Here is a 24,212-nt window from a genome sequence, read left to right as displayed (position 1 = left end):
AACCCCATCTGGGGTCATGAAGAGTCAGACACGACTGAGAAACAACTAAACGACAGTAACAAGCACCCACTCTTTGCCAGGTGTCGTGCTAGGCACCAGGGGTACAAAGGAAGGAGATCACAGCCTAGTGGGGGAGACAAGAGGCAAACAACTGTCTACAAGTAAGTTATATACAAAGACTCAACAGAGGGAAGGCACGAGAAACAAGAAGCTTCAGAAAAGGCTTCCTGTAGGAGTGGGGACTTGAACTGGGAAGGAAGCCAAGGAGAGCATTCCGGGCATGGGGGAGAGCCAATGAAAATGCCCAGAGTCAGGAAAGGGAGGGCCTTGTGTGAGGAACAAACAGCCAGGGGGCCGGTGTCCCTGGATCCTGGGGGACATGTTGAGGAGTAAGAAGACTCGAAAGGTACGAGAGGGTTAGGTTATAAAGAGCTTTGAATATCAGCATATTTTATATTTGATCCTGATAGGGAGCTACTGGAGTATAGAAGTTGGGTCAGGGAGGCAGGACATGATCAGAAATGCACTTTAGAAACAAAAGAAGAAATGCTCTTTAGAAAGATCACTTTGACAGTTGCATGGAGGACAGGTTATGGGCTATTGCAAAGGTACAAACAGGAGGAAGAGGAGATAAGGACCTGGGTCAGGTTGGTGGCAGTGTCAGAGGAGAGGAGACATGCAAGAGATGGTATGAAGGTAAAACTGTTAGGCCTTGGAAGTACATTGCATGGTAGAGGAATGGAGGGGGGAGGAGGGAAGGTAAAGAGATGAGAGTCAACTATGGAAGAACTCAGTTCTTAAGAAGAAATCACTCTTGTATTTTCCCTCATAATTCCTCTAGAGTTCAAAGTGGGAGGTGGAGAGGGAGAATTTTTCCTCTCTTCCCTTCATCAGCAAGTTGTATCTGAGCAATTCACCTAGTAGAAGGTATATATTCAGTAGTTAGAAGGCACAGAGTAGAGTTGAGCTGTAGACAAAAGCAAGTCAAGGGAACCTGGCTGAGAGATATACCCAGAAAAGCACTGCACCCAGGGGGAGCCGCGCTAGGATTCCATGAAAAGAGAAAGATATCAATGTTCACCTTGCAAGACCATAGATGTAAGTTGGTTTGGTTACCTGTGTTGTCTACTGCATGACGTTTTATCTTTGAAATCTATATGTGTGTCCACTCTTCCTATTGAAACTGAATATTTTGGAAGAAACTGCCCCAGGTTTGGGGGGTGTTTTGTTACTATTGTTCATAGTATGTCATTTCAGTGGATACTCTTGCTTTAACTATGTCACTTGGCTGACTACTAAAAGTGAGCACACTGACTGGGGCTCATGAGTTATAGTTTTAAGAATATTGTCTCACAGAGCAAAAAACAAAAAGCAAACAAACAAACAAACAAAAAAACAGAACAACTACCTACAAATGCAAGCTGGGAAGGGGAGAGGTAGCTCAGATGGAACATGTTGTACAGTTTACTTGGATTTGATTTTTATTTAAATTGATGTCTTCTGTTTTTACATCTCAGCCATTTCTTTATATTCCCTTCCCTGCTTTCTTCACTTTACCACTGTGAACCTTCCTGTATAACAACAAAAAACAGTTAAGAAAATGAACCAACACTGTGACTGCATCTGATAGTGAATGCAACATTCCAGAATTGTACTCTCTTACCTTTCCAATAAAAGAAAGAAGGTACATTTCCTCATCCCTTCTCCAGGACCAGTCTTGGTAATTATAAAGAAATTGCACAGCATTTAGTGATATTTTATTACTCTTTTCATTTACATTATTGCAGTCACTATGTATATTGTTTCCCTGGTTCTATTTAATTCATTCTGCATCAGTTCACAAAACCTTCCTGTTTCTCTAAATTCCTCATGTCCTTTCTTATAGTGCCAATAATATTCCATTATCTGCCATAATTTGGTCAGCTCTGTCTCCAGTCAATTGACACACATTTGTTTTTAGTTTATTGCTACCACAAAAATATGGTGCTATTAATATTTTAGTATATATGAGACTTTCATTTCTATTTTTCACTTCCTTGGTGCATATTCCCTGGAGTGGAATCTCTGGGTCAAAGAGTATGAATAGTTTAGTTACTTTTCTTGAAAAATTCCAAATTGTTCTTACCTAAAATTTACCTAAATTTTACCCAAATATTTGATAAAATTTCTCATGTTATTTTTTGACTGAACTTTCAAACCCAAATCATAGTCATTAATAATTTCATTACATCTTGAAAGGCCATCCCCACTGGAATGTTACATGTATAAAATTTGGCTTGAAAAATTAACTTTATAAGTACAAAATGAGAGAAATGTGAATGGACAACAATTCATCTGAAGAAAAAAAGATCTGTAGATTTTACAATCTGTGGATTCTACAGTTAACAAAATTGTAAAATGTAAAATTGTAAATTTTTGTAAAATTTTTTTTGGTAAATTTTGTAAAAAAAAAAAAATTGTAAAAATTGTAAATTGTAAAAAAAAATGTAAAATTTTAGAATTAGAAGGAACCTCAATGGCCATTTAATCCAACACACTCATTGCCTGACAAGTGATCATCTAGTCTTTCTGTGAAGACTTCCAATGAAGAGAAATTCATGCTTTCTGAATCAACCCATATGCTTTAATATAGCAGCTAGGTGGCACAGTGGATAGAATGCCAGACCTGAAATGAGGAACACTCATTTTTGTGAGTTAAAATCTGGCCTCAGACACTTACTAGCTGCGTGACCTTGAGCAAGTCTGTTTGCCTCAGTTTTCTCATCTGTAAAATGAGCTAGAGAAGGTAAAGGCAAAGCACTCCAGGATCTCTGCCAATAAAACCCCAAATGGGATCATGAAGAGTCAGACATGACTGAAAAATGAACTGAACAACAATTGTTATGAAGTTTTTGAAGACAGTTACTTCTTTGAAACTTCTGCCCATTACTCTGTTCTGCTCTCTGAGACTTGGTAATCAAGCTTACCCCTTCTTCTACATGACAGCCCTTCAAAAACTTGAAGTCAAATATCATGTCATTCTTTCTCTTGGCTATCCCAACCCCCATTACTCCCTGTGCATCTTCTCTTTTCTACACTAAACATTTAATGGATCACCATATGGCATAGATTCAAGGCACTTCATCATTCTGGTAGCCTTCCTTTGGGCATTTTCCAGTTAATCTCAGTTCTTTTCCCTGAAAGCTATACATTTCTTAATTCAGCCCAAGTTCACATTAGCTTTTTTGGCTACTATATCCCACTATTCACTAAAATCAAGCTGGTAGTTCACGAAAACTCTCAGATCATTTTAGTCAAACAATGCCAGTTAGCTACCTTAGCCGTTCTCACCAAACTTAGTTCATTCTGAGTTCTAGCACTCCTGATACTATCTCCTCACCATGCTGGCCATCATCATACATCTCTTCACACACACTCCATGTAACCTTGGACACCATTTTGGAGTTCCCTGGATCTAACAGATAAGCTTTCACCTTGTTTTGCCTAAAACCAAGACCATACAGCACTTCCTATCTTTCTCCTTGCCATGCTTCTCCTTCCCCTTCTTATTCCTTTTTATATATTGTCTTTCCATATTACAACATAAGCTCCCTGAAGGCAGGGTCTGTCTTGGTTGTTGTTTAGCATGATGTGTGGTTACATAGTAAGTGCTTAATAAACATTTTCTACTCCCCTATCTACTTTGTTGTTTTTGTGTTTGAGGAGGACCAATGACATCACAGTGATGTCTTGACTTACACATGAAATGGATTTAAGTGAGGCAAATACACAAAGTTCTCTGTCTCATTCTCCCTCCCTGAGTCACAAAGGTCAGTGTCAGGACAAAAGACCGGTAACCAGCATGCCTCCAACATGTCTATGAATTAGAAGGAAGTCTATAAAAAGCATGTGAAGACTTTCTCTGCAGAACGGGCAGATGAGAATAATTTGTCCATGAAGGTGGCTGAAGCAGGTACTGTAGAACACTTAGAGCTTGGTCAGACATTGAAGACACCAACATACCCACCACTGCATGCATCTATCTATCTGCTCGTCTGTCTGTCTATCTATCTATCTATCTATCTATCTATCTATCTATCTATCTATCTATCTATCTATCTATCTATCTATCTATCTATTAGATGAGCATAGCTATAAACTTAACTTTCCTGTATGTTGTTCCTTTCTTCAGCATTTTTCCTGTCCCCATTCTGCCCCTCCATCCCCTTCCAAGTAGAATATCTGGATTGGTAGTAAAAAAAAAAAAATATGGAGCATGAGAATGACTCAAAATAGTGAGAAATCAGAATGGCAGAAAACCTAGTTGAGAGCATTATAGACAAATGGAAGGATATAACATAATGATGAAAAATAACAATGTTATCACAAAACTTACACAGACTACAATCTATGTAACTGATAATACCCTTATGCAATACTTTTTTTTTTCCAGTTTTAGCTCTAGCAATGTCAAAATGCCATAGTGAGGATTACACCTAGGAAGAGAAAGTTTCCTGACCAATTGAGTCTGAAGTCCTTTAATCAAAATGCACCACTAAAGATGGTTCTCCTAGGCAGGTAGCAAAGGGCAAACTTCTGATTTAAATTAAAAAACTTTTTTAAAAAGTCCTACTTCAAGTGACTACCACTATGACCCTTCAATAAATGCACTGAGGAATGAAAAATGACATTTGATTGCATAGAAAAGGAGGAAGAAGTAGCAAGCCATGGTCTAGTGAGTTATAAAGTTTTTATTACTACAGGTTTCATATGATTGAATTACTCATGCCTCCTATTGCCGTGTGAGTCATATTTGATTTCTCAAACAAGTGGCAATAAAAATCTTTTATGGCTCACACACTCTTCTGCACCTTATTTATTCCATTTGTTTTATTTCCATTTTTAAAGGTACCTTTTTGTTTTCCCTTTCATAATAAGCTTGTTACTATGGAGAAAATTATATCATTGATCTGGATAAAGCTCAGTGATATCCAGACATTCAGAATGAAGGGTTGAAAAAAAGCTACTTATTTAAAATGTTTGATTCCCCTTTCAGGATTGCATTTTTAAAGCTGTAGCTATTCAAGCAACAGGTACTACATAAGGAGGAACAGAAAAACCTTTTCCATTCTGTCACGCCACTGTGTGACCTAAAGGGGCCACTTCTGGGGATGAGAAAGTACTTCAGTCTTTGAGCCTCATTCAATTTTAATCTGCTCCCTCTTTTCTGAATATGAATGACAGTTCTCATACTGGTTTTAGAGATGGACACTCATCTGGTTAGAACTGGAACAACTACTAAGCTCATGTTACATTCTGAAAGTTGCCAAATAATAGGAAACGTTAGCCAATCCAGGCTTAATTCAAGTAATTGCGATGAATATGAAGTACATCTCTAGCCTGTAGACCATTTCTTGATCTATCCAATCTTTCCTCAAAGCACTTTACCTAATGGATGCTACAATGTAGCACAGAGATATTATTTTAATTAAAGGTAAAAAATTTCTTACACAAATACTTACAGGCTAGATTAATAATGGTTCATAAGATTTATCCACTCAAAGAGCTTTTTAACGAACAGTAGGTAACGTTGCTTTTAAACTGTTCCACAAACCAAATTCAGTTTGCAGTCTCTGTGTGTGATATTCTGATTTAGAGAATATAGAATCTGATTATTCCAGAGCTTCACGGGACCATAGATACTGTCCAAAGAAGGGGTGGGAAACTTGTGGCCTTGAGGCCACGTGTGACCCTCTAGGTCCTCAAATGTGCCCTTATGTGGCCTCCAGGCCACAGGTTCCCCTCCCCTGGATCTGATCAACCTCCTAGAGAGAAAGACAAAAAGAAATGAATAGTGAAAAAGCATTTATTAAACACCTATGTGCCAAGCATGGTGCTAAGTGCTGGGGAAATATATATATATATAAACGTACTAGTCCCTTTTGTCAAGGAGCTCACTTTCTAATAAAGGGAGACAACTCATATAAATGAGTTCAGCTTTAGGGCAGATGGAAAGACTTGGTGGTTCAGTTGCAAGGCAGATGGTAATGCATTTTCTTTAGTGTCATTTTTATAAATAAAACTTATTTTTTTCTAACATGAATCATTTGGCAGCGTTTGGTAGCAAGAGCTTCTTTCATTCGTGGGGTCTTTAAAGGGCACTAATATTCCTGGGATTCTAAGGTACAGGGTTCTAGGCTGCCTCCACCAGGATATGAGGGTAGGTAGTGATCAAGGTAGAAAAACTGGGTTATCACCTCCTATTTCTTTTCCCTTAGGATACCTTGCTGTTTCATATAGGCTGGAGTCCCTGCTTCTTAGTGTCAATTGGACAGTTGGCATTGTTTATGTAAGAGGGCTTGACCTGTGCGTGCACAGACTGACAAACATGGAGGCACCCTGCTTCCCTGAGTTTCCCTACCACAGGAATAGGGGTAGCTTCCTTTGATTTGGCTGCATAGCCAGAATAGACAGCATCTTTCAATTTCCAGACTGAAACAGTTGCTCTCTTTCTGTGTATTCACTCCTACTACATCCAGAGGGTGAAGACCACAGTTTACCCAGAGCATGGGGGTGATAAATTGAACCTTTTACTGTCTCTGAGAAATGGACCTGTGGTGTTTGTTTCTATTTCATTTCCTTTGTCCTTCTCAATTTCAGGGGCTGGTGATGGATCCTCACTGGACCTAGGACCTCAAGCCATGGTGACCTTAGAGGCAGGCTTGTAGGCTGGACATTGGAGTCAACCAACCCAACAGGTAAACTGTGAGAGGGTAAACTGTGTAAACAGGGAAACTGAGAAAAGCCGGGGTTCTATGGACTTGAGCCCAAGATGGGGCTTTAGACTTGAAACCATCTTTGATGTCTCAATTAGAACAGAGCTAAGCTGTTTGTATATTTATGATTATACTTTTTGAAGTAAATATTCATTTGTAAAAGCTTATCTGTTTGTGGCTAAAGGTATCCAGGGTACACAGGGATACCCCCTTCACATTTGAGGAAATGCCCTCAGTAGCCAGTGGCAGAGAGCCTAAATGCTGCCCAGTCTCTTCAGGGTACCAGACAGAGAACCCTAGAGGAGGGATGAAATATAACACACCTGGCCTTCAGGCCATGGGAGCCATTGTGGTCAGGCATGGGGATGGAGGCCTAATGAACTTAAATTGCTTTCCTATGATCAGGTACTAGTTAGTGGCACAACTGAGACTGGGATTCATGTCCTAGGAGTCCTAGTCTGTTGCTCTTCCTACTATACAGGCTGTCCTCTATGATTTATGTGGTTTTATATACATATTTAAAAAAGAATTACAGGAGAAAATTATTTCTTGGCAGTAGGAAAGTAATATTCACAGTGAAAAATCAATTGAAACAGTAAACAAAAGGCACTGTTGCTAGTGGGCAGCCTAACCATCAAAAGTCTTCATTGTCTAAATCAGGAGTGGGGAACCTGAGGCCTTGTGGCCACATGTTGTCCTCAAGTGAAACTCTAGTTGGATTCAGTCAAAGGGCCACACTTGAGGGCCATGAGACCTCAAAGCTGCAGGTTCCCCACCCCTAGTCTAAGGAAAGCCCTATATTTTTGAAACTGATAATAATAGCTGACATTTTTAAAGCATCCAGGGGCTTGCAAACACTTTGCATACACACACACACATATTCATGCAGGTGTATGTATCTCATGAGCATCCCAACAGTCCTAAGAGAAAGATCCTAGAGACAGAATCTCCATTTTACAGATGAGCTCACTGGGGCTCAAAGAATGGTTGCTGGCTTGGGTCCAGTGGGTAGTGCCCAGGGCAACATTCACACTAAGCTCTCTCTGCTCATCCACTAGAAGATGAATCATTTCTTTATAGGTTGCCCACTTCTAGTTCTGTTTTCTTCATCAACTTTTCCTTTTGTTTTAAAGCATCATTTTTTAACTGTCATTCCCTTCATCCTTGAAGGCTCATTTTGTGATGCTATGAGAGCCACTTAATGCCCTCAGAGCTGAGATCCAGCCGAGGATGCTCTGCACTTGGGCTATGACTCTTTGGAGGCACCACAGCAGTCATATTATGTATCCTGGGGCACTTCTGAACCTTGATGGTATTCATTACCATAGCTCGGCAGGAAAGAGAATCTATTTTTTTCTCCCTGCTGGGCTGTGGCATGAGCCCAGTCAGCATCAGGAAAGTCTCTGGATCTGCTCTTTTAGGTGGCGTGAAACCTTTTTTCAGAACTATAGTAGCTACCAAAAGAGAATGAGGCATCCTGAAAATTAAATGACACATTGGCTGCTTTAAAGGTTGTTGGAGGGGAGAAGGGAGAGGATACCTTAATTCTATTTTTAAATGGTGCAGTTTTAGATGCAAAGGTTCTCTTTGAAAGAGAGAATTCCTGTGTTTTACTAGTAATTTCATAATTATATGAAAGATCTATTCCTGTCAATTAAAGGATGCTCAGTATTTCTCCTTACTGTCAGCACTGAAACAGCTGAAAGCTTCTTAACTCCTGTTAAGAATATTAGATCTAAAAGTAGTCTTCATCAATATTTATTCTAGAGATTGAGAAGAAAGCTGATGATTGATTAACATTGAATAGACAAATGTTAAGGGGAACTTTGTCTTTAAAGCTCCATCATATGTGATCATAAAGCTTCAAGAGTAAAATGCTACCTTTCCCACTGCAGCCCTATTCGAAATTCAGGCTCAGCTCTGCTTCCAGCCTTAGTCATAAAATCAATCACCCTCACTCAGGGTCCAGTGGACAAAGAGCATTGTTATCCACGAACACATAGGGCTACAAGCATGAATCCCACTTATATTCTTTGTTCCTCACACAAATAGGATTAGAACCTCCTTCTCTGCTCTATAAACTTCTATAAATGTTTCTATATGTGTTGAGTAGGCATTTCCAGCACGGCCCCCAGAGGAAAAAGGCAGACTTTACAGGAGAATTATGAGATGATGTCAAACATCAATGTTATAATCACAGGGTTATGACAAAGATGGTGGACCTCTCTGGCCCATACCTTTCCCATTGTCTTTTCTCAGTGTCAGGTTTGCAAGTATAAATTCATTGGCTACGCTGCCAAATAGAGTTTTAAAAAAAAACTGACAATGGGTCACTTTTTTGTCAAAGTTCAAGTAATTAATGCCAAAGATCTACAAGTTTTGCAAAAATCATTTTCAGGTCACTTAACTTTTCAGTGGTTTTGGTTTTTTCATTCTGAAAGTAGTACCACTATTAGAACCTGAATCAGGAGTTCAAATCAAGTCTCTGCCATTAGCTGCCTCATACACACACAGGCTACCCGGGACTACAAAATGGGAGTGTTATTAGACAAGATAATCTCTAAGGTCTTTTCAACCTCTAAATCCTACGAATTGTAAACTGCTGTATTCCATCTCCTATCTCCCTGCCTTGGCACTGAATGTACTTTCTCCTGATCTCTGTCTCTTCCATTCCGTAGCTTCCTTGAAAGCTCAGCTCATGTTACCTCCTACATGAAGCCTTTTCTGACCCCTGACACCCAAAGGCTAATGTTTCCTCCCCCCAATTATTTTGTAACTTGTATGTTTATATGTTTTTTCCTCTTATGATTTTAAGCTCCTTGAGGGAAGGTATGGGGGCGGGAAGGTTTGTTTGTATTCCCAGCATCTAGCAGACCCTAATGACACCTAATAGGAATATAATTAAATGTTTATTGCTTGACTGATTAATACTTAGGAAAGAAGAATCATGTAGGAGAAAGACTAGGGTAGTGGTTTGGGAGTCAGAAGACACACAGGTCCTGCTTCTGCTATCTACTTAAAGTGTTTGAACAAGTCATTTAACCTCTTTACGCGTCAGTTTCCTCCTTTATAAAGTGGAGTAGCATTAGATGAGCTTTAACGCACTTTCCTATTCTAAAAAACTCTGTGATTCTGAGGATAATCAGAATCCCACAGCTGAATGCATAGATCAGTCTCATACATGGTGCTATGCTAGCCCTCACATTGAGAACCATAAAGATATGACCTTAGAACCAAAGAAACTTTCATTCTAAAAATGATACTTATAAATAAGATTCATGAAAATTCTAAAAATCTCAGAACAGAGTTTGACTATAAATAGAAGATATATTTTTATGTACATACTTAAACATATGGGGAATTTCTGCAGAGGACTATGGAAAAGTAAATTTGAATTACAAGGTAGATTTAAACTGGGGTAATCTACTACAGGTACACTTACAACATAGCATGTCTTGGTTGACATTCAGGACAAGCTAAAAAATATTCATAATTTCACTATATACATGGTACAGAAAGAAGAACTTTGAGAAATTTTCAACAAAAAGATGCTAAATAGTTTGATCTCCAGAAATCCACATGGAAACGAGACGGCTGGCAATGAAAGTGAAGAAGTTTAAAGAGGAGGGTGGGAAACAATTAAACCAGGAGAAAATCTAGCAGGTGCTGAGTAGAATAATGAAATTTACTAGGACAGCAGATGTACAAGTGAAACTGTATCCAGTAACAGTCCATCAGATGGTAATTATACTTGGTCTTAGGGAAGAACAGTCAGAGATGAAAAGAAGCAATTCAAAGGGTACCTAATGCCAGGAAGTAACATCTTTGCAAGAGATCACATTCTAGAATAGTAATATATTTAAATTTAAGAAGGAAAATGTTTAATAAATTGTGCTTTACTTTGGAAAAACAAAAAAAAGGACAATTTCAATGTCAAAAATCATATAAACTGACCAAAAACATCCCCAAAATGCTTACACAGATCATTTTTAGATGATCATTTTAAAAGTATGATTAAATGGTAGCATTAAAGGTTTGAGCTAGAAAAAAAAAGAATTCTAGGCTAAACTATAACAACTGTATATTTTAAGAAATGTTATTAGACTCATTTACATGCTTTCTGTTTTAGGTCTAACTTGCTTTTTTCCCTTTTCCTCGATATTTTCTTGTCACAGGCAAAGACAACCAGGGGCTTAGACATGTGCCATTCAGATATAGCATTTATTAGAACTCTGTCTCCAAATGATAGGAATATCTAAATGTGAAAGGAACTGAGACCCAGGACACCTGCAATCCTGGGGACTCCTTGCACATGCAAGGACAGCTTATCTCTTTCAAATGAGTTAATTCTCTCTTCTTTCAAATGAGTTAATTCTCCCTAAAACCAAGTTTGTTCCCAGGGTCAGCCCAACCCTTCAGGCAGCTGCAACTAAACATCCACAAACTTTGGGGGATCCATACCTGAACATACCCACGAACCATTCCCACTGACTCATATTCCCTAGGCTTCCATAGTCATATTATTTTCTTCTTTCTTTATATCTCTCTCTCTCTCAGGCATGCACACATGCACATACAGACGTAATCACTCCAATCACAATACCAAGTCTCCTTTCACATTCTTATTTTTTGAATTCAGAATATTCCACCACCACCCCGCCGTCCCCATTCCCCTCCCCCCCGCCAGTTTCTTAGCCAATCCTCTTCCACTGATTCCAGCATCAGGAGTTTCTACGGTTCCATTATAGCATGGGCAATAGTTAAGAAATAGGCAGCTCTCTGTTCTCTTCAATTAGGGCCCACAGCTGCTCCTCCTTCAGAGTCTATGAAGCAGCACCAGGCAAGGGAAAAAGTAAAAAGACTTACAAGCTGCTGTTGTTATAACACTTACTAGGTATGTGATCTTGGCCAAGTCACTTAACATTGATGAGGCTCAGTTTCTTTAACTGATTACAAAAATGGGAATAGTGAACTACCTGTCTCATGGGCTTGCTATAAGGAAAGGATTTGGTAAACAGTAATATACTTTATGGATATGAGTGGTTATGATTATAATAGTTGATAAGTATCATTTATTCCACAAATGTCTTTTAATATTAAAATACAAGAGCTTTTTGTCATCTGTAATTGATTATGATAAAAATCTGAAAATTATTAGTATACATTTTAAAAATACTAGAATGAATTCTAGGCTAGAAGTGAGGAAAGTTTCCTTGACACAGATGTATTCCCTAGTGGAATTCCTCAGCGTTGTGTCTGTTTACACTGGGGCTGACTTTTCTTCAGTGACTTTTCCATGACTGCTTAGCTAAGCCTATCCTACTAAAAACCAGTCAGCCTGACCTTAATAACAATGAGGGGCGAAATGCCTAAAGATATGTCCACATATGTGGCAGCTGAAGATTTTTGAGTTAATTTTGATTTTTCTTGTCTGTCTAAAGGGTAGCATAACTGAATTTCATGTAGATGGACCATATAAATACATTGAACACAACATTACCCATTGAATATTCACATAATGAACTCTAGGGAGTAATACTAGCTGGAAAAAAATTCTCCAAAATCTATTCAATCTCTCGCTTCAGACTATATATTGATTACTAACTAGGTCAGAAAGTTCTTCCCTTAATACGTGTTGACTATCAGACCATATTATTAATCTTCATGACTTTCTTCTGCAGCTTGTGGTAAAAGCTCATTAGTCTATTTGCCATGTCCATTCTCATGACACAATACTTGGAAGACAGTCAATTAGTAGAAACTATGGGGGAGATATTGTATCAGGGACACTTATCAACTAAATTAGACTGAAAGAACTAAGTCATTGTGCAGAGGTCACCAAACTGCCATGAAATGATAAATTCCAATCACTGCTGACCTGTGCCAGATTCAAATTGGCAACCTACTGAGCTGAAAAGCTTTCTATCCCATTACTAATGCTTGGAGTGATCTGTTCCCTTGAAAATTGACTTCCTAGGTGCAAACAAGGAAATGGAAGGCAACATTAAGACAGACTGAATTGGATGGAAACTATAAAAAGTAAGAGATCATATAAATTTATGAATATGGTGAGGGAATGAGAGGGGCACAAAATGCAGTAAACAGGGAGATATGATATTTAAAAGAGCAAAACAGAATTTGTTGATAAATAAAATCATTTAACCACATCTAACTCAACTGCTACAAAATCTATTGCCCTGCTAAGAAACAATGGATGTAATATTACATAACTATCTTTCCCATATCTTCTTTAGTCAACTAATAAAAAAATAATGAGGACAATTCTTCAATATTTCCCACCTTAATCAATATTAAAAGATTTTAAAATTATACTCTTAAAGTTCTACTAACATACAAAAACAATAAACCACAGCTAGTATAACTTTTAAAAACCCCAGCGAATTTGATTTGGTTGAAAACAAATTATTATCATTTGACCACTTAACTAATGGGTGGTTGTAATTTTTTCCTATAGCAATTGTGGAGAGTGGGGGTGGAGTTCTTTGTTACTAAGCCCTTAAACTCAAACTGGGACTCTCTTGTACCATTGTAATTTAAAAACAAACAAACAAACAAAAATTGAAATGGTGATTAAAGAATCAATATTTGCATCCAGGAATTCCAAAATAAAAAATCTAGGACACAGAAACTTTCCTGAAGAAAACTCAATTGTCTCATGTAATTTAGAGAAAAAAACCCAGAAATAACTTCTAAGCAACTGAGGGGCCTCCTCAAAATTGGGCTTTTATAGAGCAGTCATCATCCTGAAATGTATTTGGATGCAAACCAGTAACTAAGGCAGAATGGGGGTGGGGACGTAGGAGGGAAGAAAAAGATATGGGTACAATGTGCTGCTTAAAGGTGCTAATATCTGTAAAAATGTTCATTTCTTAGAGATAATATGTGTCTCTGAGGAATTGTTTTCAGATCTTAGGGCTTACACTTTTCTATTTTTCTCTAAGGGGCATTGTGTTTTTGTCTTATGGTAATTTTTCTATTTTTTAAGAAGAAAAACAATTTACCCCAAACAGACATTTATAGGAATGATGATTCTACAAGGTTTTCTCTCTCATCTCCTTTTGTTTTGGAAATAGCTGTATAAATTTTTGGCCTTAAAAGTCAGATTTTTACTTCATCCCCTTACCTTGTGATATTTTTCTATTCTTGAAGCAAGAAAAGCCTCTCTTGCTTAAGCAAATGCATTCATTTTAAGGTCAAATATCTTAGCAGCCCAAGGGTATCTAATATGTTTCTGTTAATCATTCTTGACATTCTGCAACAGTATTCAGAGTTTCACTCCAGAAGCCAATTAAATAAACATGACTTTAGAACTAAAGTACTATCTAAAACATATCAAGTATGATTTCTGTCAGTTTCATCTTGAGTGACATAGCATTTCTTGTCATGAACCCAAAAATCAGCTGAGAAAGGGATGCCATTTGAAGTGCTTGGAGAGAGAAAAAGTATGCTATAAATGCTGTTCATGTTAGAAAAATACCTCCCTCCCTGTATTTGTTTGTTTGTTTTTAGAGATCACTATGCAATGGTTACTGTTTTACTGTTCAATTTGAAATGAACATTTTGGATACAGTAGTGCATTAGCAAGGCTGGGGCTGTAAGGGTATGAACACCAGGTTCACTGTAATTAAGAAGCAGCCTATTCAACACTAAGACAGTAATGTCGTCCCATCTGCCAAACCCTGCATTAGCTGGCACTATGCCTCTTGCCTGCTGCTGCTTCTGTTACCCACCTGATCCTTGGAGACCTCCTTTGATGGAGCATTTATGCCAAGCTCTTCCAGAGGATAGACAATCTGTCGTCTTGGTCGCACGGGAACCAAGTAATGAAGGGCAGATGTCAGGGAATGGGCATAGGGATTCTGAAACTGAAAGACAGCAATCTATATTTTAGCAGGGAGAATGTCAGAACAGTGCATCACAGATGTCGGGTATATGGCTTACAGATACAAAATTCTTAACTCGGTTGGCCAAATCCAAGAGAAAAATCAGCAAATAAACAAACATACTCTTAGAGCGGAGGAATGAATTGCAGATAATGCCTGACACTAATGAAGATAATTATGAGAGTAATTACATTACTATCTCTGTGGGAATGACAGATAAACAAGTGGTTTGGTTTATGGGATTTTTCAGTACAAGTATTTTCCCCAGGAGGATATTCTTCTCCATAGTGATCATGAATCAGCTTGATTTGACCTCATTAAGCTGTGTTATCTGCTTACTGTTAACCTTTGCTTGTTTGGCAAAAGATGCTTCAAGAAAACACATAGACTGAAATGTCATCTAAGTGAGCAACTTAAAATGAACCTAAAAATCTCTCCTGTTGCATAGCATGTCATTCTAAATATCTTCAACTGGATCTTTTTGGATGAAATAAACTATAGGAAATGAAATAATAAAATGCAAAGTGTGCAGAGGGATGCATTATCTCAATTTGACATACATTAATGTTATACTACAAGTGGAATTACTGCTTCATGAAATTCATTCTGACAAATAGTGCTTTGATGAGAAAACACTAAAATATTAATTTAGCATTTATTATTAAGAGCTATTAGTACAAATCAATGGTGGAGGAACTGGGAATAGGAGGAGGTAATCACTTTATTTTAGAATCTCTGAAAGAGGAGAAGAAAATTAGGCATAATCTAATATATCCTAGATTTTTAGAGAATAATTTCAAAGCTTTCATCAGAAAAAGAGATATTTCATAGCCTAAAATTCAACAAAAGTCAGGTCAAAGAGATGGTAATTTCTCAAGAAGGAAAATTCTGAAGCTAAAAAGGAAAACAATTTTGAAGAATGGAAGAGGAATTTTCTAAAGAAATCAGTGTAGATATACAGGGAATTAATTCTCACAGGATAAAAAGAAAGACATGTAAAGATGATAGAAACAAGGGCAGGTAATGGAGGAGATATACATACACATGCACATAGACATACACATACATACACACATTCATGTGTATGCCCACAGCCTACATGTATATACATGTGTGTTTAATAAGTATGCAGATGTGCACATGTAGGTTCTCAGGAGTATGGTAGGATGAGCATGGATGACCATCTACAGAGGTACCCCAGGTTGGCCAAGACAATGATTGGAGCTGACATTATGGACAACTACTATGGTCTATACCATGGCATGTTCAGCCTGGGTAGCTGAACATAATGGCTAACATAGATATGGCCATTCTGCTCCAGGGGTAGCTGAGACTTATGATTCTTGGGAATAAAGTGGAAGAAACAAACAAAATAAAAAAGAAAAAGCACTATTGGAAAGATATGCCTTGTCACCAGTTAGCTTCATGCTGTCAAACTAAAACAGTGGTGCTATCTTTCTCATATATATGCATGTATGTGTGTATATATACACATGCCTATACATCTAGATCAGATGTGTGATAGACCCCTTTGAGAGTCCAGTGATGTCTAGAGACCCCTACTCAGAATGTTTTTAAAATGCATAAAATAAAATATATAGGATTATAAGTGAAACTATATTGAAATACAATTAAATTTTTAAAAGATCATAGCACCCAGGTTAAGGATCTCTGATCTAGACAACACATAGATGGGGAGGGAAAACTAACAACCCAGAGCTATAATTTCACTGGGGTATGGCAATGGTCTCCCAACCTTTTGGATCATGCACCCTTATCAGTAAAAAAAAAAAAAAAATTTGAGCAATCCCCTTCAAATATGTGTATGTTTATTTAAGTGTATTTACATAAAAATCAAAATTTTAAGAGATTAGAACAATATGAAACAATATGGATCCTAGAGTCAGTATGGAATTAATGGAGTTTATTGGGTAGAGGAGTGACATGCTCAGATCTACATTTTAGGAAAATCACTTGGCAGCTTTGCTGTTGTTTGTCCTTCATTCTTAAAGAGGACTATGACATCAGAAAGGTGATGACATTATTGCAAGTGAATTGGATTTAAGTGAAGGAACACTGCGTAAAGTCACCAGCCTCACCTTCTCCTCTAGGGCCATCTGGGTCCAGTGGCAATATGTAGATCAGGACAACTGGGGATGGCCCTTTGGCAAACTTTGTGGAGGATAAATTCAAAAGGGAAGAGATTTGAGGCAGGGAAACTAACAAAGGGGCCACTACAATTATCCAGGTGAGAGATAAGAGACTGGACTATGGTGTGAGCAGACAATGAGGACAGATGAGATATGGTGTAGTGATAGAAATGACAAGATTTGTCAACTTTTGATTGAATATGTGGGGTGAGGGAGAATATGGAGCTAAGATGTTGCAAACCGAAGTGAGTGAAAGGATGATGGGACCCTGGACAATAACAGAAAAATTTAGAAGAGGGATGAGTTTGTGAAAAAAGATAGTATGATGAGACCCAAATCCTGTACAACTTGGTCTATCCTGTCCAAAACTAAAAGGTTAGATATAGAGCTCTTACTCAATAGTTAAGGGTGCAGAGCCCTCCTTCTAAAGGGTGCCTGCCATCACCGAGAAGGGATGGGGTGGGAAGACAAGAAGGATTTTGCAAGTGGTACCTGCTCATTTGCTGCTGTGGATATCTAGGTAGTTCGATTGTAATTATTCAGAGAAGCCTATTTTGAGCTCAGAACCTAGGGAGCTGGGAGCTTGAATAGGAGAGGGAGGAGTCAAATAGGGAATTATGAGGGATTAAAGGCAGGTATGGTTGTGCTGGAGACAAGTCACAAGGATAAGATTTATACAATACCTTATACACTACAATACTACCTACTTGAGGCATGCCACTCCTTGAGGCCAGCCCGTGGCTCTCATTTTTGAGACCACTGATGTAGGAAACTTGTGATGCTCCCAGAGAGGAAACTCCTTCCATCAGTGCAGATCTATAATTGCTCTAGGGAGAGCTACACAGAACACTGAGAGTTTAAAAGACTTAGCCAGGTTCACAGAGCTAGTAGCTGCCAGAAGAAGGACTTGAATGCTGGCTTACCTGATTCTCTATCCACTATTCCAAGTGTCTATCAACGAAAGATAAGAGCAGCAAGAGGGCTTATTTACACAGTGCTTCAAATTTTGCAAAGTGTAATATATACAACACATCTAAGGATAAATATTAAAAAATGGCATAATCTTATAATATTGGCCACTAGAACATTCAAATTCAAAATGAATGGAGAGAATAATTGGGGGCAACTTCTCTAATTTTTTTTAGCTATAAATTGGAGAGAAAGAAGAGGATCAAAGTAGGTTAGGACCACCATCAATGGGATAATGAAAACTGATGGTGGAGAGGAGGTGGAGTTTTTCAACTCATTTTGTTTTCTTTTCATTTCCAGCTCTTACAACCACTGGTGACTTCCTCCCAGGGCTTCCATTCTGGGGAGGGAAGCAAGCTGGTTTCATTCGCCTCCCAGATCTGCCTTAGCTGCCATCTCACCCTAGAACCTCCCTCAGCATGTAGGGCCTTCTTACCCAGGCATGTCTCCCTGCCATGCCAGCCCCCTTCTTCTGCTGGTGAGTTCCTCCTGGGGCCTCCATTTTGGAGAGAAGCCCAGTCCAGCCATCCTTCATTTCTCTTCCTACTTCTGCTTACGACTCTCCAGACTTCAATAGCATATCCCTCACCTTGGGCAAATAGGATTTGCTTCCTGTCCTCCAGCCCCTTTCACCTCCTTTTGTGTGTTGTCTTCCCCTTTCCGTTAGACTGTGTGGTCCTTGAGGGCAGGATCGTTTTGGTTGTATTTTTATCTACAATGCTGTACAGCGTCTGGCATGTAGCAAGTCTTTAATAAATGTTGCTTTGCCTGGCCTTGCTTTCTCCCACTTTATTCTAAAGATAGAGCAGTCCTCTCTGCCCTCTTCCCCTACTCCCAAGAAAAACAGCTGCATCTACAGTTGCCTAGGATGATGTATGTCATCGTGTAGGCAGCAGCAGTTATCTCTAACCCCAACAGTAAGTCCTGACCCTCCTTGGGCACCACTGGAGATGATCTCCAGCCCTGATGCTAGCACAAACCAGCATCATATCGAATCAAAGGCTTGCTCCATTGCTCAGACATTTCACACACTTTACTGGCTGTGTGACTCTCAGCAAGTCACTTAACCCAGATTCCCTCAAAAAAAAAAAAAGAGTCTGCTCAAGTGAGCCTCTCCCTTCCCAGGAGTTTCCAGGCTGGGTGGCTGTGCCTCTCTGATGTAGTCTTAGGGCCCTCCCTGCCAGGCTCCTTTGAACAGACAGGACAAAAGAAGCAACAAGTTCACATGCCAGATATCTAAGTAAGAGAGCATGCATTGGGATGGAGGTGAACGACCTCACAGGTAACAGAGATTGTATACGTAACAAATCTGCAGATGACAGAGAACTAGGAAAGCTCATTGGCATGCTAGATGACAGAATAAGAATACAAAAAAGAGCTGGACAAGTTAGGATGTTGGACCAAACCTGATTAGATGAAATTTAAATGGGACAAATGATAACTTGAGTTTAAAAAATGAACTTCACAAGGAAGCATGGCTAAAGAGTAATTCATTTGGGAAAAATTCTGGGGTTTTAGTGAACGGCATGGATTCAATGTAAACTTTCATGAGTAAATAATGTGAGAACTAAGAAAGCTGAAGCAATCTTAAAGTATTGTCCAGGACTAGGGAGGGAACCATTCTGGTCAGGCCAAGGCTGAAATATTGCATGCGGATATGGATGCCACTTCTTAGGAATGTTCAGAAAAGAGGAATAAGAATGGAAAAAGATTTCAAGGTCAAGTCACATCAGGATCAGTTTAAGAAACTAGGGGGGAGGGGTGTCTATTCTGAAGAAGAGAATTCATGGGGAAAATAATTGCCATCTTCAGATATTTGAAGGTTTGTCACATTGAAGAAGAATTCAACTTATTCTGCTTTGATCAGTGGGGCAGAACTGAGAGTGATAGATGAGATATGCAAAGAAATAAATTAAATAAATTTAGGTGTAATGTAAGGAAAAACTTCCCAAGAATTAGACCCTTGGGAGGTACTAGGATTCCTATCCTCTAAGAATGCAAGCAAAATTTGAAAGACAACTCATTAGGTATTTTTAGGTAATTTTGCTTTAGATATAGGATGAATTGGATGACCTTTGAGGTATCTTTCAACTTAAATCTTGTGACTTCTATCTCTTTCATATTTCCTCAATATCAGAGAATTCTCTGAAATGATCTCCAGAAATTTGTAACCATTTAATCCTAAAAATTTAGGTTAGCAAAATAAATAGATCTAAAACCTCTAATGAAGTGTTTGTTTAATGTTTCATTTATTTTACAAATGATGTTTCAACTATTATATACCTAATTTGCTAAAAATTAGTGATGTTAAATGTAGTTACATAGATCGTGTATTGTACAATATCATGTACAAAGTCATCAGGAGGCTTTCTAACTGGATTGATTAAAGTGTAAAGCACTTCAGGTTTCACAATACTGGACAAATGTTACTTTTTAATAATCTTGGTTAAATTTCTCAAAGGTTGCACCTAAACATATATTGCACAATAAAACATGGCTGAAACCATCCAGATAATTCCAGTACAATAAGTCAAAATGACCTTGTTTGACTACTTGGATATTTTAGACAAAGCAGTTTGTTGTTTTTATCTGAGTTAATTGCACAGTTGTCTCCAACCTCCACTTTTACTTAAATCTGTGGAAGTAAACACTAGAATACAAAGTGAATAATAGATATTTATCAAAACCCATAACCATGTTGTATATATATATATATATATATATATATATATATATATATATATATATATATATATATGCATATATAATTAGTCTTAAAGGGCTCTTAATTCTTATTTTAAGGTAATATAAATATTAAATTGTGTCCAAAATACTATTTTTCTTGTTATAACTAATGGATACAAAACATGCAGGCAACAATACAAATAAAATGAAGAGCTCACCATTACATCCTGAAAGTCATCAAACTAGTATTAAAGAAGGAAGTAAAGAAAAATCCCATGGTTCACAGTTCCTAGTCTACCCAAATTAAAATCTGGGTTCATTGGGTATTCTTAGAATGATTTTCATTTCCATGATAAGGGTAAATAACCCAATTGCCAATTCTACCTTACACCAAAGGTCTTTTCCTATTGCACCTATTCCCCTTATCTAATCACCCCAGAAAATAAATAAATAAATCCACTGATAGGTAATAAACACTGTCAAATTCAGTTATATGTGTGTATTCATACACTTTTACAAAATATTAGGGTTGCTAAGTGATATCATTTCAATTTATGTTGGCTCACCATGGCTTTTAAGAAGATACCCAACAATTTCATTCAACTGGAACCTTGAGTAGCATACTTTGGATCAAGAATGAAATCTAATATACTAACTTTCATCACTGAGGCTGAAGTTTCACTGATCCACATTACCAACTCGAATCTACGTTACAGGAAAGACAAAGGCTATGTTTGGCAAAACAGAAAATCTTATAGAGTAAGACCATGAGACTAAAGGTTGACAGTGTTATCACCCTCAGGAGAAGGGGCAAATGTAAATATATATGGTCTATGAGTATGTGTTCATATACATATATATTCACACACAGATGTATGTACGTACACATATGTGTATGTATATATGCGTATATATTCACAATGGAGTATTTTATATTTTTACAAATGTCAGAGTTTAGGAAACTGTATCAGTACATTAGATATATCACTATTTTGGACCAACTTAAATGTTGTAAGAATAAAATTACAGTGTGATTTTGGCATTGCACAAATATACCTTGAGAAACAAACTGAAATTCTGGTGCCAATCTCCATAATAGTTTTTGTTCTGTGCTTTGTTCATGTATATAATCTACTGTTTGTTCCAATTGTTTTAGTAATTTACATTTCAAAATACTCTTGAGTTCTATTTTTAGTCTAATAAAGTTGCCAAAATAAAAGTAACCTTTTAAATTTCAATCAATATAGTGTCATGAAAATACAGGGGGGCAGAAAGATAAATTGAGAAGAAGGAAGGAGAGTACGTCAGGAGTAAAGAACTTGGAGTATGTTGGGAAATTAGATCCACCAAAAAGTGAATAAAGTCACATCAGATTTCTTTTACCTTGCCTTCTCTGGATTGTGGGTAAATTACATAGTAGAGGCAGGATTTAAAGCTTAAGCGAAGGATCTCCTTGAGAAAATATTTTGTATAGTGCTGGAATATGGGATTTAAAACAAAATGGTGCATATGTCCATGTTCTTCTCGTTGGTGATGATTATAGTATATAAAATCTTCAATGTTATAATGTGAACGTATGTACTCTATATCCTGGAAAACAGAAGAGAAAAAACACCCTTTTAACCAATGCTATAAACTATGGTTCTCTGGCAAACGAGCATTCAGCACTTGCTTCTGTGCTTTGGTATATCTTAGTCACCAAAGTCAGAAAACTGATTCTTTCTTGGCTCAATGCTTAATTTTTTAAAATAATCAAATAAAACTAAAAGCATAACATCTATATTTGTGTTCTCCCTTGAGAATAACTGGTCATTTACTCAACTATATTACAATAATGCCTCATTATGGCATGGAGATAAACAGCTCAATTCTTCATTTCTTAGTCAGATAGGGAGGTTCATCACTAGAATTTTGGACCTTAAATGACAAATCTTTTAAAATCTGAAAACCCAATAATACTGAAGTAATATGGTTCATTAACAGTTATGAAATTTTAGTCAGGCAAGACATACATATGTCTTTCATACATATGTGTTTCATCAAAGACCAGATCCACACACTCTTCAAGGATTGGAGTAAGAAGTCACTAATATTGTCTAAATTAGTTTCTAATAAAGCTGATCTATGGGAAATCACCCCAGTTATGACCAAAACAAATTAATTCGAACATTATTTCATCGAAACATTTTATCAGGAGTTTCTGTAAAATTATGCTAAATGATTCATAGGTATTTACTTTTATGTAGAGAAGCAATCTGGTGTAATGGATAGAGAACTGGCCTCCACATGAGAAAGCCTGGTTTCAATTCTGGCCTCTGATACAGGCAGCTGCATAAAACTATAACTTGCAGAATAGTTGCTGATCTTATTGGGTATAAGGAGTTTCCTTACCCACTAAAATAGTAGGTCTGGAAAAACAAATACAGGCATACCTCACTTTGTTGCACTTCACAGATAATTGCAGGTTTTTTGTACAAATTGAAGGTCTGTAGCAACCCTGCATCAGCAAATCTATCAGCACCAGTTTTCCAATAACATGTGCTCACATTGGGTATCTGTTTCACAATTTTATAATTCTCTCAATTGCAAACTTTTTCATTATTATTTCATCTGGTATGGCGAGCTATGATCAGTGATCTTCGAGGCTGCCATTGTGATTGTTTTGGGGAGCCATAAATCACCCATAGAAGACAGTCAACGTGATTGATAAATGCTGTGACTATTCCACCCACAAACTGTTCCCCATTTCTCTCCCTCTCCTCAGGTCTCCCTTTTCACTGAGACACAGCAATATTGAAATTAGGCCAATTAATAACCCTACAATGGCCTCTAAGTGTTTCTGTGAAAGGAAGAGCTAACTGATGCAGCAAATTTCTTTATTGTCTTATTTTAAGAAATTGCCACGGCCACCCCAACTTTCATCAACCTTCATTCTGATCAGTCAGCACCCATCAACATCAAGGCATGACCCTCTACCAGCTAAGAGATTATGATGTTGAAAGCTCAGATAATGGTTAGCATTTTTCTTAGCAATAGAGTATTTTTAATTAAGATATGTACATTTTTTTAGACATGATACTATTACACACTTGATAGACTACAGCACAGCATAAACATAACTTTCATATATGCACTGGGAAACCAAAAAGTTCACGTGACTCATTTTATTGTGATATTTGCAGTACTGTAGTAGTTTGGAGCTGAACCCACAATGTCTCCAAGGTATGACTGTATGTACTTGTCCTACTGAATTCCTAGTGAAGAAACTTCATCTGCCAATGCAGATCAGCTATTGCTGGGCAACTTCTACTCTCAAAGACTAGGACAATGAGTAGTTAAGTGACTTGACCAGGGTTGCACAGTTTGTATGTATTATGTTCTGGAGTAGAGCCCTGTTCTTTCTGACCCCCAGGCCAACCGTGTATCTATGGCTCCACTATGTCTCACCTATATATCTCTGCCTCTTTGGATCTTTATGTATAGATGCATACATGACTGATACTTACATACATGTAGATATCAGTCTAATCCTCAAACTTGTTCTAACCTTTCTGGATTAGACATGAGTTGAGAATCTTTGATAACATTTTAAAGACTTTCAGCTGAAACGTGAATTTGTTACAACTAGTCAGAGTCCATACATATTTTCAGGAAATATTTGGTATGTCCTTCAGCACATGCACTTCCACTAAAGTCCTACTATGATACCTCGTTGTGGGCTGGAAGCAATCCTGACTCCTCAAAGGCTG

General features: G+C 37.7%; 1 protein-coding gene across 3 annotated transcripts in view; it reads right to left on the bottom strand.

Annotated features, from left to right (window-relative positions):
* The window catches only part of CFAP61 (cilia and flagella associated protein 61), a 343,664-nt gene that overhangs the window by 202,171 nt on the left and 117,281 nt on the right, over window positions 1–24,212 (bottom strand). For all 3 annotated transcript variants that reach the window (XM_072634555.1, XM_072634556.1, XM_072634557.1), the window contains 2 exons: window positions 21,847–22,053; window positions 14,507–14,641 (listed from right to left, as the gene is read on the bottom strand). In XM_072634555.1, coding sequence (XP_072490656.1) covers window positions 14,507–14,641; window positions 21,847–22,053 — 342 coding nt within the window. The remainder of the gene's footprint in view (window positions 1–14,506; window positions 14,642–21,846; window positions 22,054–24,212) is intronic.

This window comes from Notamacropus eugenii, chromosome 1 (genome assembly GCF_028372415.1).
Source record: "Notamacropus eugenii isolate mMacEug1 chromosome 1, mMacEug1.pri_v2, whole genome shotgun sequence".
Lineage (NCBI taxonomy): Eukaryota > Metazoa > Chordata > Mammalia > Diprotodontia > Macropodidae > Notamacropus > Notamacropus eugenii.
The sequence above is the reverse complement of the archived record's forward strand: the minus strand, read 5'-3'. Positions and strand labels throughout refer to the sequence as shown.